Here is a 14,590-nt window from a genome sequence, read left to right on the forward strand (position 1 = left end):
CCTTGTAAAGCTTGAACCCGGGGGACCCGGGCATGCCCCAGCGGGCAACAAAAACTCGGGGGGGGGAGGACCCCCCAACAACTAAGAACTATATACAGAGAACTACTCAGCTAACTATAATACAACTTATTCACTAAATGGTAAGGATAGGACACTGCTGACTTGCTATCGCAAGAGAAGTTCCAGCTAGCCGTCACCGGCGGTAAGAAGGAACTGAGGGGGTGGAGGGTCGGCGGGCCCCTTTATAGGGCGCCGCGGTGGTGCCACTCCAGGGGACGTCCGGGCCGACCGTACGGACGCTGCTAGGGAAAATCTTCTGGCTGGCGTGCACGCGGCGCGCGTACACCTACTTTGAATGGACATGAACAACCACTCGAAGAAGAACTTGGTCTTCTTATGGGCTTAGAAGTAAAGCACAAGTGGGACCATTTGAGACAAGCAAGCTGACCCTCCAAGCATACAGGGACAGACCAATGGCCCATTGAGCTCAGTAATCCACCTCCAAAGAGCAGGTACTGTCAGTTTGCTTGGAGCAATACATAACAATTCAACTGTGACTGTGGTTAGTGCAGGTGCAGAGGATATTCAATTCATTCATGTCTAATTCTCTGGAAAATCTTACTACAGCTTTGCCTCAGTAACATCTTTAGACAGCAAGTTCCACAAGTCAATTATCTGCTACACAAAGAACATTCATACCATCTTTGTATGTCAGGCTGGCGGCGAACTTTTTGCCATGGCTGCGTGCGTAGTCCTGAAGGTTTGGGGCACTGGAGGAGCCTCCGAGCACAGTAGTGCTAAATAGTCCTGTACACTGCGACCCTGGAAAGGTGTGGGAGGGCATTAGTATTACGTCTCCACAGCATGCAGCTACAGAAGACATCAGCAGAGTTAGCAGGGGAGAAGTAATCTGCCCCGTCTCCAGGAGATGAATCTCCAGAAGGGCCTGATGCCGGAGAAGGCAGCAATCCCCTCCAAAGGAGATCAGCACTGGGCACAGCATTGGGATCTTGGTATTTGGAGATGAGGAAAGTTGCCTTACTGCACGATAACCAACCATGCAGGGTTTACTGTCACTTAGCTTTCCGCCTCCTGACCCAGGAGACCCATGTTGACCAGTCTGAGTGCTAGGATATCTACCCATCCACTTCAGTTATTTAGGATACCTAATCCCCTTAATATGTAAGCACCAACAGCAAGCACTGCCCCTCTGCCCTCCCTCCAGTTCTCTTGTGCAGGGATTTTGCTAATTCTGTAGAAAGCAGCCAGCACTGCAGCACAGAGGAGGAGGAAGCAGGGAATAAATCTAGAGAGGAGGGAGTGTCTATAGCCCAATCAGGATTTTTCAAGTAATGAGGAATCTGCTGATCAGGAAATAGAGAGCTTTCTCATCGCTCTACTGAGTACAGAGAAAAGACTGGATACCCAGCTGGTGATGTGTCACTATATCAGGCACTGGGCTGCTGGTGCCAGACCTCTACCCCTCAGCACTGGGGAAAGAAATCTATCCAGAGAGCCATTTTTCAGGTTTTCAGATATACAAGCTGCAGCCCCGATCAGTCCACAGGTCCCTCCAGTCCAGGATTCTGCCTTGATGTTTCAGAAAGGCCAAGTGACCCACAATGCTCCTCACCAACTGTGAGAAGCTATACAGGGCACAGTCCTGCCTGAGTCCTGGGGCTTGCAAACCATCCATTTATGCCCCCACTGTCTCTCTGCAGACCTACTTAGGGCTTTCTCTTTTCTTTCTTGGTTAAGACTTTCCAGTTGTACAAAGGAAAAAACACCCAAACAAAACTAACCCAACCCTAATTAAACCATGGCTTTGCTTTCTGCATCCACGGTTATATGCTCAGCTAGAAATCTGTTCTTAAAAAAAAGAATCACAATGTATTAAGCCAAGAGTTTTGTTGAGAGTCTGAAAATGACTGCCACATATTGTGTCATTCTGCCTGTTCTGGATGCCTCTATAAAAGTGTTTCTCCATAAATTAAGTGTCCTAAATTTTTACTATCCACAATTAATTGTTGGCTCTTTTTTCCAGGCAGTTGGCAGTGCATATCTAGATTCAACTTACATAACACAGTAAGTTTATGACCTTTTACATGATATGTAACTATAACCTATAAACCCAGAGGAAGGATGGTCTGTAGAAAAGGCAGATAACTAGGAAGTCATCAGTCTATTCCCAATCCTGCCACAGACTCATTGTGTGCAGAGTCACTCAGGTCAAAATTCTCAAAAGGAGTCTCTGATTTTGGGTGCGCAAGTTGATCCCTTAGGATTTTCAGATGCGCTGTACACCCTTGGCTCCCATTGACTTCCGTCAGAGTGATATGAGCTCCGCACACTGAAAACCAGGCACAAGAGGTCGCCATCTGGACATCCAAACAATGGTCTTTGCCTCTCAGAGCCACAGTGCTCCCTGGAATGCTTTGCACACCACATGGTAATGAATGTGGCTTAGTGGTGGCTTGATGGTTGGGCATTTGGAACATGGTTCATATCAGTCGAGGAAAGCAATTTGTTTATCCATATTGTGATCCAAAACTGTTAACTGTGGATGCAGCAGAGTGAAAGCCCTTGCTCTCAAGAGGGGAGTCCCTCCAGGAGTGGGGAGGTGCTACACATGCTGCTCTCTCTCTCTTTTTTTTTTTTTATTATACACACTCCTTGAACAGTACAGGTCCAGGTACCTAAAAGCTGTTGACTTTACACTTATCTAAAGTTTTCCTCCTTTTTTAACTTGATAGCATTCTATTCTCCGCACCACTACCATTCCTTAAATTCAGCCCTTTTAAAACCCGTCATAGGCGTGATTTCATGGACATCTCATGGCATGCTGATTACTCACCCTGAGAAGCATTTCTTTTGACTGAGTTTAAATTTATTGACCTTTAATTGACTAACCCTTGTTCTCAAATTATGGGGCAGCATCAAAACTCAGGACTGATCAATTTTTGCTATTATATCCATAATGTCACTTCAGACAGATTCCCTTTAATTCATATTCCCAACTCCTTTTTTATTCCTCTAGGGTAAACGCAGCAATTTTAGTCTTTGAGTCTCTCATCAAGTATCCACATTAACTACCCTCACTGTTCTGTCTCTGGGCCTCCCAAGCTCAGTTCTTCTACAGCCAAGGCACCAGCACTGGACATACTGATCCAGATAAGGATGTACAGTGATGGCCTAGTTTTCTATGCTAACGTCTATTTGCTGCTGTCTTCACTGAGCTCCTCAGGGCCTTAGCATGAGATTTCTTCATCAGGGTACCCTTGCTCAGAGAATTGACAGAGGGATGCAGAATCTTTCCCACCCAGAGTCCTGCTTTGTACCTAAGACTGAACGCAAACTCCTCACCCCAAGAGATGATCCCTTCAGCTGGAGATCTGAACCTTACTGGGAGCAGGCAGAGTGATGAAATTTGGCACTGTCATTATCTGTTCCAGAGAGAAACAGGAGCTCAGTCTCCAGGCCTCCCAATTTGCCATTTGACACCAGTTCTAAATTCCACATTTAACTCAGAGATTCCCCTGGTGCATCTATGGAACATTATTTTGTTTTCTCATATGTCATCTGATTTTCTCCTCTCTCTTCTTCTCCTGGCTGATCCTCAGTTAACTGCAAAGCACTCTGGGATTTTTAGTCTGTTCATGGACTCACCTCTGTACTCCACCGAAAGACAAATTCCTTTTTCTTAGTTTTTCAAAGGAGTAGTGTTTGCTGAGTGTGAAGCAGCTAGCTCAACACAGCACCTTTCCTGTCAGAGTCTTCATGAGAAAGAGACAGCCTGCAGAAAATATCCTTCCAAAAGGAACAGGAATTTCCATATGTGATCACATCAAAGATCAATTCAGACCTGGAACCATCACCTACTGCTATTCTGGACCAGAAGAGTGGCCCATCCACTTGGTATCCCCCTCTCCGTGATGCACTAGATCACACCAATAGACCATTTAGTCCAGTATCCTGCCTCCAGCTGTAGCCAGGACCAGATGCTTCATAGAAACATGTATATTGTTTCCATATCTCACTGGGCAATACTATCCCATATAGGGAAATTGATTCCTAACTCTATAACTCATTAATTTCCTGAAGCAGGACTGTGGATGACTCTTGTAATTTTATCCTGAAATTGTGACACTTAGCATAAGATGACACTATTTTTCCATCAGCTTTCAAAAGGAGTTAATTCAGTTCATACAACCAGAACAATTATTTGGGAACCATCTGTTGCTGCAAAGCTGCAGAAGAGGCATCAGGCTTGGTCAGCCAGCAAGTGGCTGAGAGGACAGAGGCATGCAGGGATGTGAACACCTCCCAGTGCAGCCAGGGGAGATCACAGCTCCCAGAGGATAAGCTTAGAGATTGTGCTACAATGCAATTATGACACCAAACAGCAGAAAAGAACACACAGAAGCAAACAAACTGTGTAGCAAGAGCTCTATGTCTAATCACTTGGCTGAAGAGAAGGCAATACAAACGAAGTGAGAGACAGAGAGAGAAAGAGAAGATCATGACTATTCTTTGATCTGGCTAGCTCAGTACAATTGGCCGGGTCAGGGAAAGCTTGTGGAACTGGCATGCTTTTATATGGATCATTTCTCCATAAAGACTCTACACAACGTACCCCCTCCATCTCTCAAGCTGCGCCTGTGGCCTTCCCCTTTCCAATGGAACATTTTAAGGGTTCCAGCAGAGTAAATCCAACTCAAACTTACTGTGATGATAGCTCAGGAGGGGATGGTAACAGCGCTATACCCAGGGTCCTCTCCTGTCTTCTCCGTTTGGTGTTTGTAACCATTCTGGTTTTATACCAGAGTACTAGCACTCATCCTTCTCCCTCCATGGCAATAGTTTAAGAAACACCACCAGCCAGTCACTGGCAAGGCCACTTAGTGGGATGTAGGCACAGTCTGACACTGGAGCAGGACTTGCTCAAAGCCCAGCAGTAGCAACAGGTGGTAGTGGCTAACAGACCCACCCACAAGAATAGGTGCTGAAGCCCAAGCCAGAGGGAGAGCCAATCTAAGACCAGCTTTCCTTCCTACTCCTCCCCACACATAGAGAACACACATCTCAGTTGTGAATGGGGATTAATCTAGGTTTCAATAAAGCCAGACAAACGCATTAGGAAGGGAAGAGACCCATGAACAGGTAACAGATGCATTGTCCCTTTAAATACATCAGAGCGATAAATACCAGGGAGGGAGAGGAGTTATTTAAGCTAGGCGCTAATGCTGGCACAAGAACAAATGGATATAAACTGGCCATCAAACTAGTTTAGGCTTGAAATTAGAAGGTTTCTGACCATCAGAGGAGTGAAGTTCTGGAACAGCCTTCCAAGAGGAGCAGTGGGGACAAAAAAAATCTAACTGGCTTCCAGAGTGGGTTTGAGAAGTTTATGGAGGGGAAGGTATGATGGGACTGCATACAATGGCATGTAGCCGATCTGTGAGTGCGAATAACAAATACCCTCAATGGCTGGTGATGGGACACTATATGGGGAGGGCTCTGAGTTACTACAGAGAATTCTTTCCCAGGTGTCTGGCTGTTGGGTCTTGCCCACATGCTCAGGGTCTAACTGATGGCCATATTTGGGGTCAGGAAGGAATTTTCCCCCAGGTCAGAATGGCAGAGGCCGTTGGGAGTTTTCACCTTCCTCTGCAGCATGGGGCATGGGTCACTTGCAGGTTTAAACTAGTGTAAATGGTGGATTTTCTGTGACTTGAAGTCCAGTAACTCAGCCAGAGGTTATGGGTCTATTAGAAGAGTGGGTGGGTGAGATTCTGTGGCCTGCAATGTGCAGCAGGCCAGACTAGATGATCACAATGGTTCCTTCTGACCTTACAGTCTATGAGTTTTTATGAACCCAAATCCATCTCAGAAGAAAGGCACATCCCCAGCAACCATGGCTCCACAAGTAACCCACCAGCACAGATCCCTCAGTGCAGACGCAGAGCCCTCTGCAGAGCAGTGACCATTGGGGCCACACATGCCCCCCTCACAGAACTGATCACTTGGTGCCATTTGTTCCTGCAACTTACTCAGTAATGCTGAGACTCTACAGTGCAGATGACTAGTGAGAAGAGTGGTTTTGTACTGACAATCTAGTTAAAGATCCATAGACTCGGAGTAGTTAAGGGCCCTTTTTGCACCTCAGTGGAGCCTGCAGCAGCCTCTCCCAATACTGAGTGAGGTCTAGGGAAAGCCAAGAGCAGGTAGTCAGGGATATTAGATCTTCACAGAATACTAAACAGAGGGCCAGCTATCAGTGCCTGAACCTCTCTGATACTGCCATATCAAGCATTCAGTCTTCAAGGACAGACACTAAAACAACCTTCACCTAATGGTTCAAGAGGAGATTCCGTTAACTGGGTGAGAATTAAGTTCAAATCCTAAGAGGGGGTTCGTGCACAGATGTGGAGGAAAGACTCAGGGCCTTTTAGATATCTCTTGGCTGTAGTATGTCTAAAACTCAGAAAACAGGGACTTGAACTAGTGCTGCTACTAGGAGGACTTTGGCCAGGCCTCAAAGGTGACCTGCGAAGATGTTTAAGAAAATCGGTTTGCCCCTACTTTGCCGCTTTCTGGTGTATAATGGCAACCTGAAAGGTCTGAAGCTTGTGACTTTTTTTTAACCTTAGGAACATCAGGAATATCAAGTCTGGTCTACCCTGCTTTTGCTTTCTTGGAGCTTAAATGTGAACTCTTCCACCTAAATTAAAGATTAAAAAATCTGCCTCTTTAACAAAGACATCCTTTCTCCTAAACATTCTAGGGTACGTTTACACTGAGATACAAACCCCCAGCACCAAGTCTCAGAACCCAGTCAGCTGACTCGGGCTCGCAGGGGTGAAAACTGCAGTGAAAATGTTTGGGCTCGGGCTGGAGCCCAGGCTCTAAGACCCTCCCCTCTCATGGGGTCTCAGAGTCCAGGCTCCAGCCCGAGCCTGAACATCTACACTGCAATTTTAAAGCTCCCCAGCCTGAGGCCCGTGAGTCCAAGTCAGCGGACCTAGGCTAGCATGGGCCTGTGATCGCAGTGTAGACATAGCCTTAGACTTTGGAGCTCAGTGACCTGCTAAACAAAACCCAGAATTTTAAAGGGTGGTGAAAAATCCCTTTCCCTCTCAATTGCTCAGGTTTTACTTTCTTGCAACACTATATTTGCACTAGTTCTACAGTGGCCATAGAGCCTTCCAAGGAGACAAGAACTGAATTTATAATGTTAAAGAACAAAAAAAGCAGAATTTTCTTTTGACAAAACCCAGCAGGACTTCTTCATACAACATAAATAAAAGCAACAAAATGCACAGGCTCATTTACTTTCCCTTGGGACTGCCAGACTTTTAGGTATAGTAAATATTCCAGGACTGCAGAGACAGAAGCAGGTGCTGGAACTGTCGCCTTCTGTATTGTCCAGAGTGAACACCTCCAGCACCTTGCTGCACAAAGCTGTTTTATGGATAGTTTGCAATCTCCCACAAAAATGTGCTATCCTTCTAAACCACCATTATCTGCATCTGTCAAGGTTCTGCTTTGCAGGCAGTCAGCAGCAGAGACTTGGGCTCTGGATAGAGAATTTGACTCTGTTTCTGCAACAGGAGTTCTGGGAGCATTAGGAAGCTCTGATCAACAAAATCCAAATTCTGGCCTGACAGGATAGCATGGTCATGGCTTTCTTAACCTTGCACCAAATGTTTGACTCTACTAGGCAGCTTGACAAAGCTCCAACACAATCTGACTTCAGTGCCCAGGCCACAGATATTCAACAGTGCAGGGAGGGATTGGCTCAGTGGTTTGAGCATTGGCCTGCTAAACCCAGGCTTGTGAGCTCAATCCTTGAGGGGGCCACTTAGGAATCCGGGGCAAAATCAGTACTTGGTCCTGCTAGTGAAGGCAGGGGGCTAGACACCATGACCTTTTGGGGTCCCTTCCAGTTCTAGGAGATAGGATATCTCCATTATAAAAAAAAAAAAAAAAAGTGGGAGTCTGTGCTAAAAATACTTGCAAATAGTGCCCAGAAGTTTTTTCACCAGCTTCAACTGGCACTCTACCTATGAAAAGCTAACCAGATCAGTGATGGGTGCTATGAGCCATCACCATTGAACAGACAGTGGTTGGCGAGTGATCTCCATTGCCTTGACGAGGCCAAAAAATCTTAACATGAGGAAGAAGGGATTATAGACAACAATCCATCTATGGGAAGAGCATGGCAAATGAATAAATTAACCCAGCTGTGATTCAAAAAGCATGCCCATTTCAGCTCTATACAGAATCCACATACATCCACATCTCAGATTTTGGTCAGTAATTTTCCTTCCCTCTGCTGAGGATAAAATAGTGCACCGTGAAATACGCTGCCATGGGAGCAGAAACCTGCTCTGCAATTATGCATCTGCTACAAAAGGTAACATGTGCACTTTCAGCAGTAAGGACCTTGGCTGTGTGAGGGGCTCAGGAATGAAGGAGATAAATAGAGAACTGTATAGGAAACTTATTGTATGCTGTAACATGTGTTACATAAGAGGACATAATACATACACAGACATACATGGAACTTGAGCCAGATGTACATGTGGAGGGATGGACAGACGCACACAGAGAGAAAGAGGTACAGGTGGACAGGTCGAGTACAGGCTCGTACCTAGGCCACTTTGCTTCATTTCGGTAGATTGTCTGGAGTAGGAGGAGAAGAGGCGATACCCTCCAGTTTTGGAAGAGGACTCGGACAGCACCTGTAGAAACAAGAGGAATGCTGACTGCACCATTAAGGATTCCTGGCTGCTCTACCCACCACCCTTAAAGCACTTCTCAAATGTTAGTAAGAGATGGAGAGGATGTGTCTCATTTTAACAACTGAGGGGAAGGGACAATTGCACAGGCACAAAGAGCCACTTTGCCTGATTCTCACTGGCAGTCACAGAGAGTTGTTAAGTGTTGACCTGCCTTTTGCACCTTTCGAAATTTCCCCCTAAGGAACTTGGCACAAAGCTGAGAATAGACTCCCATGTTCCAGCTCTGATCACCACAGGATTTCCCCTCTAGGGCACACACAACCCATGTCAGCACCACCAAGTGCAGTTGTTTCCACATAAAAACAGCCACACTGGGGCCAGACCAAGGGTCCATCCAGCCCAGTATTCTGCCTCTGACAGTGGCCGTGGTAGCAGATGGCAGAACAAAACAGGGCAATTTCAAGTGATCCATCCCCTGTCACCCGGTCCCAGCTTCTGGCAGTTGGAGCTTTAGGGACACTCAGAGTATGAGGTTATGTCTCTGACCATCTTGGCTTATAGCCACTGATGGACCTATCTTCCATGACCTTCTCTAATTCTTTCTTGAACCCAGTTTAAAAAAAAAATTATAGTTTTGGCCTTCACAACAACCCCTGGCAACGAATTCCACAGATCAACTGTGTGTTGTGTGAAGAAGTAATTCATTTTGTTTACTCTGCTGCCTATTAAGAACCTGAGTTCACCAGATGAAATTGCATCATGAGAAGAGGTAAATAACTCTTCCCAATTCACTTTCTCTGCACCATTCATGATTTTATAGACCTCTATCATATTCCCCCCACCCTTAGTCGTCTCTTTTCTAAACTGAACAGTCCCAGTTTTTTTTAAATCTTTCCTCACATGGCAGCTCTTCCATACTCAATCATTTTTGTTGCTCTTCTCTGTATCTTTTCTATTTCTAACATATATTTTCAGAGATGGGGCAATCAGAACTGCATGCAGTATTCAAGATGTGGGCATACCATGAATTTATACAGTGCCACTATGATATTTTCTGTTTTATTATCTCTCTCTTTCCTAATGGCGCCTAACGTTGTTAGCTTTTTTGACTGCCACTGCACACTGAACAGATGTTTTCAGATAAACTATCCACGACTCCAAGATGTCTTTCTTGAGTGGTACCAGCTAATTTAGACCCCATTGTTTTGTATGTGTAGTTGATTACATTTTCCAATGTGCATTACTTTGCATTTACCAACATTGAATTTCATCTGCCATTTTCTTGCCCAGTCATCCAGTTTAGGGAGATCCCTTTACAAATCTTCATAATCAGCTTTGGACTTAACTATCTTGAGTAATTTTCTATCACCTGCAAATATTGCCACCTCACTGCTCCTCTCCTTTTCTAGATAATTTATGACTATGTTGAGCAGCACTGGTTCCACTACAGACCCTTGGGGGACCCTGCTATTTACCTCTCTCCATTGTGAAAACTGACCATTTATTCCTACCTTTTGTTTCCTATCTTTTAACCAGTTACTTTTCCATGAGAAGACTTTCCCTCTTATCCCTTGACTGCTTACTTTGCCAAAGAGCCTTTGGTGAGGGACCTTGTCAAGGCTTTCTGAAAGTCCAAATACACTAGATTCATTGAATCACCCTAGGATCATCCCCAGACCATGGTTAATTTATTGTGTGCCAATCACCAAAAAGGCACCTGGGATTTCATGGCTGACAATAATAAGAAAGGCCCAAGACAGCCAAAGATCCCTCAGCCCAAAACATCCCTTCCCCAGCCTCCAAGGAAACAGCTTGTGAATCGTCCCAGAAAGGGGGACACACAGTGCTGAAAGCAGCCTGAAGGGGATTTGGATCCCTGTGAGTCCCCACCACTGAGACAGCCCATCCAGATTGAGCCTGAGGACAGGGAGTAAGGCCAGCCCAGCTCAGTTCAGTTGCCCTGGCAGGACAGTGGATAGACAGTCCTATAAGTATATCGGCCCATTGGTAGCATCACAATGCAAATCACAGATGGCAGGCACCACCCCTTCCCATGAGCCTACAGGAGGCAAATAGGCCATATGGCACCTTCCAGTTTAACTTCATGAGACAAGTGCAGAGTCCTGCACTTAGGACAGAAGAATCCCATGCACTGCTACAGACTAGGGACCGAATGGCTAGGCAGCAGTTCTGCAGAAAAGGACCTAGGGGTTACAGTGGACAAGAAGCATCATTTTGGGCTGTATAAGTAGGGGCATTGCCAGCAGATCGAGGGAACGTGATCATTCCCCTTCTATTCGACATTGGCAAGGCCTCATCTGGAGTACTGTGTCCAGTTTTGGGCCCCACACTACAAGCAGGATGTGGAAAAATTGGAAAGAGTCCAGCAAAAGGCAACAAAAATGATTGGGGGCTGGAGCACATGACCTATGAGGAGAGGCTGAGGGAACTGGGATTATTTAGTCTGCAGAAGAGAAGAACGAGGAGGGATTTGATAGCTGCTTTCAACTACCTGAAAGGGGGTTCCAAAGAGGATGGATCTAAACTGTTCTCAGTGGTGGCAGATGACAGAACAAGGAGTAATGGTCTCAAGTTACAGTGAGGGAGGTTTAGGTTGGACATTAGGAAAACCTTTTTCACTAGGAAGGTGGTGAAGCACTGGAATGGGTTCCCTAGGGAGGTGGTGGAATCTCCTTCCTTAGAGGTTTTTAAGGTCAGGCTTGACAAAGCCCTGGCTGGGATGATTTAGTTGGGGATTGGTCCTGCTTTGAGCAGGGGGTTGGACTAGATACCTCCTGAGGTCCCTTCCAACCCTGATATTCTATGATACCCTCTCCTTCACCCCAAGCCCCCTCCTGCACTCCAACCCCCAGCCCTGAGCCCCCTCCCGGAGTTAGCACCCCAAACCCCTCCCTGCCTACCCCAGCTCCACACTGCTCCCAGAAGGGGCCAAGGGGTCCCTAGGAGGTGCGGGGGGCACATGGCTCCATGCGCTGCCTCTCTCTGCAAGCACCGCCCCCGCAGCTCTCCCGGCCAATGGGAGGTGCGGGGGCAGTACTTGAAGGCAGGAGCAGCGCACGGAGGGAGACCCCTGGCTCCTGCCCCCATGGTTGCAGGGCTGTGCTGGCTGCTTCTGGGAGCAGCGTGTGGTCAGGGTAGGCAGGGAGTCTGCCTTAGCGGCAGCCACACTACACCACCAGAGATCGCAATCAACTGGGAGATCCTCTAGGATCGACCACTCGATCGTGATCAACCGGTTGGTGACCACAGCCCTAACTCCTTTCATGGCAGTAACTCAGACCCTGGTACACTGTTAAAAGTGGAGTCCCAGAAAATGCAGCTTTTCTGCAATGATAAAACTGAGATGCCCGGTCTGGGCAAGAGGACTAGATCAGAGCAATTGAAACTATGGAGAGAGGGATAGCTCAGTGGTTTAAGCACTGGCCTGCTAAACTCAGGGTTGTGAGCTCAATCCTTGAGGGAGCTGGCGCAAAAATCAGTACTTGGTCCTACTAGTGTAGGCAGGGGGCTGGACTCAATGACCTTTCAAGGTCCCTTCCCGTTCTAGGAGATAGGTATATCTCCTATTATTTTATACCCGCCCCATTACCTCCATGGACCCAGTTTTCCGGTTGCGGATCAAGGGCGATCTCCGCTGAATGCAGATTGGCTCAGAGGGTTGGGGTGACCTTTCTTGTGCTTGGTCTGTCTCATCAATGCTCTTCACTTTGGAGAGATCCTCCATGCTGCCCTGGTTTGGCTTCTTATCATCATTCTGCATGAAGGAAATACTGGTAGCATCACTATCACAACTAGCAATGCAGGCCCAGGTGGGATTTATTGAGAGGAAAAACTGGCCCAGCAGAATTCCAGTCAGACTCTTGTAATCACACTTCGTTTTGTACATCTCCCCACACCCAGCCCTGAAACCTGAGACAGACACACAGTACCCAGCCAGCCAGGAAACTCAATCCCGCAAATGACCCTCAGCTGCCAAATAAGCTACTGCAAGAGCAGGCCTGAGACATGGCCACTGCTGGCTGATGGAAGCACTGCAGCATGCAGTGGAGCTGCTAGGTATGTGCTTATCAGAGCGTGACTAAGGATTCTGGGTCAGACTGCACCTGGCCCTGCTGTGAGCACACCAGAGCCTGCTCCGTCACAAGGGCTCTCCTGAGCACACTTGGGTCCCAGCCCCTTTTCTAAGGATGGGGAGAGGTGGGCCTGTGGCTTCACCTCTTTCATTAGCACGCTGCTTTCCCCTCGGGGCAGTGCAGTTGGTGTGCTCCACACCATCTCCCACAAGGCCTGTGCCTCAGTGACACAGGCAGGCCCTTCAAACAGGGCACAGTGACTGCCGACTCACTTCTGCTGATGCAGGCCGAAAGCCAAAACCTGTAGGGGCACTTCCATCTTCCTCACATCCCTTCACACCTGGGCTGAAATGCAGCTCCACGTGAAAACGCTCCTCTGAAGATGGGTCCTGAGAACACAAAAATCAGCCCCACCTTCAGCTGTGGTACTGGCCCTCAGCCCTTTCTCCTCCATGCCAAAATAGCACACACCCCAAGCACACCACTTACGCGGAAATGCAGAAGCAATGAGACAAGCACAGACAAGCTAACTTGGGCTTTATGTCTCACCCAGCAGCACAGAGCTCAGTATTATGTTTATCACAGTAGCTTCCGGAGTACTCAATCAGGACTGGGCTATGCAAACATACCCAGCGACACTGTACCTGCCCTCCCTTCAAAACTGATCACACACTGGGGAGGGTGTGTCTTACACCTTCCTTGACTTTGGCTTTATAGATTATGACAACAACACAGGACAGGGAATCTCACCCAGGATGCCTCCTGGCTGGGCTACAGCAGATCTTTGAGAAAGACAAACCCAGTCATGATTACACACACACACACACACACACACACACACACACACACACAAGTTGTTCCCAGAGTTAATTACCCTGACTGTTAAAACTTCCCACCTTATACTCTAGTTTAGATTTGTCTACTTTCAGCTCTTTTTTTCAAATCGTGAACAGAGATATTTATTGAATACTTCTGTCTTTTCTGCATCATTATTGGCAATTTTATCATCTCTATCTAGTGCAGACTTACACCATTGCTAGGATTTTTTTCCTGGATATTTAAAAAAAGTCTGTTATTGTCCTCTTAATCCTACTATAGATTTTTGGCATTGATTCCTTTGGCATCCCGTATCAATTGTCTGCATTTCATGACAAAAAACATAAGAACTTAAGAATGGCCATACTGGGTCAGACCAAAGATCTATCTAGCCCAGTATCCTGTCTTCTGACAGTGGCCAATACCAGGTGCCCCAGAGGGAACGAACAGAACAGGTAATCATCAAGTGATCCATCCCGTCACCCATTCCCAGCTTCTGGCAAACAGAGGCTAGGGACACCATCCCTGCCCATCCTGGCTAATAGCCATTGATGGACCCATCCTCCATGAACTTAGCTAGTTCTTGTTTTTAAAAACCGTTATAGTCTTGGCCTTCACAACATCCTTTGGCAAAGAGTTCCACAGGTTGACTGTGCATTGTGTGAAAAAGACGGTTACTCACAGTTGTAACTGATGTTCTTCGAGATGTGTTGCTCATATCCATTCCAGTTAGGTGTGCGCGCGCCGCGTGCATGCTCGTCGGAAGATTTTTACCCTAGCAACACCGGCAGGCTGGCTGGGCGCCCCCTGGAGTGGCGCCGCTATAGCGCTAGATATATACCCCGGCAGGCCCGGCAGCTCCTCAGTTCCTTCTTGCCGGCTACTCCGACAGTGGGGAAGGAGGGCGGGTCTGGAATGGATATGAGCAACACATCT

At 47.0% G+C, this 14,590-nt stretch overlaps 1 protein-coding gene across 11 annotated transcripts in view; it reads right to left on the minus strand.

Annotated features, from left to right (window-relative positions):
- PPIP5K1 (diphosphoinositol pentakisphosphate kinase 1) overlaps positions 1-14,590 on the minus strand; it is a 137,326-nt gene that overhangs the window by 52,880 nt on the left and 69,856 nt on the right. For 8 of the 11 annotated variants that reach the window (XM_039490933.1, XM_039490932.1, XM_039490927.1 and 5 more), the window contains 4 exons: positions 13,111-13,227; positions 12,355-12,519; positions 8,654-8,744; positions 700-822 (listed from right to left, as the gene is read on the minus strand). In XM_039490933.1, coding sequence (XP_039346867.1) covers positions 700-822; positions 8,654-8,744; positions 12,355-12,519; positions 13,111-13,227 — 496 coding nt within the window. The remainder of the gene's footprint in view (positions 1-699; positions 823-8,653; positions 8,745-12,354; positions 12,520-13,110; positions 13,228-14,590) is intronic. The other 3 variants (XM_039490936.1, XM_039490935.1, XM_039490931.1) reach the window with 1 other exon arrangement.

Source organism: Mauremys reevesii, linkage group 10 (assembly GCF_016161935.1).
Source record: "Mauremys reevesii isolate NIE-2019 linkage group 10, ASM1616193v1, whole genome shotgun sequence".
Lineage (NCBI taxonomy): Eukaryota > Metazoa > Chordata > Testudines > Geoemydidae > Mauremys > Mauremys reevesii.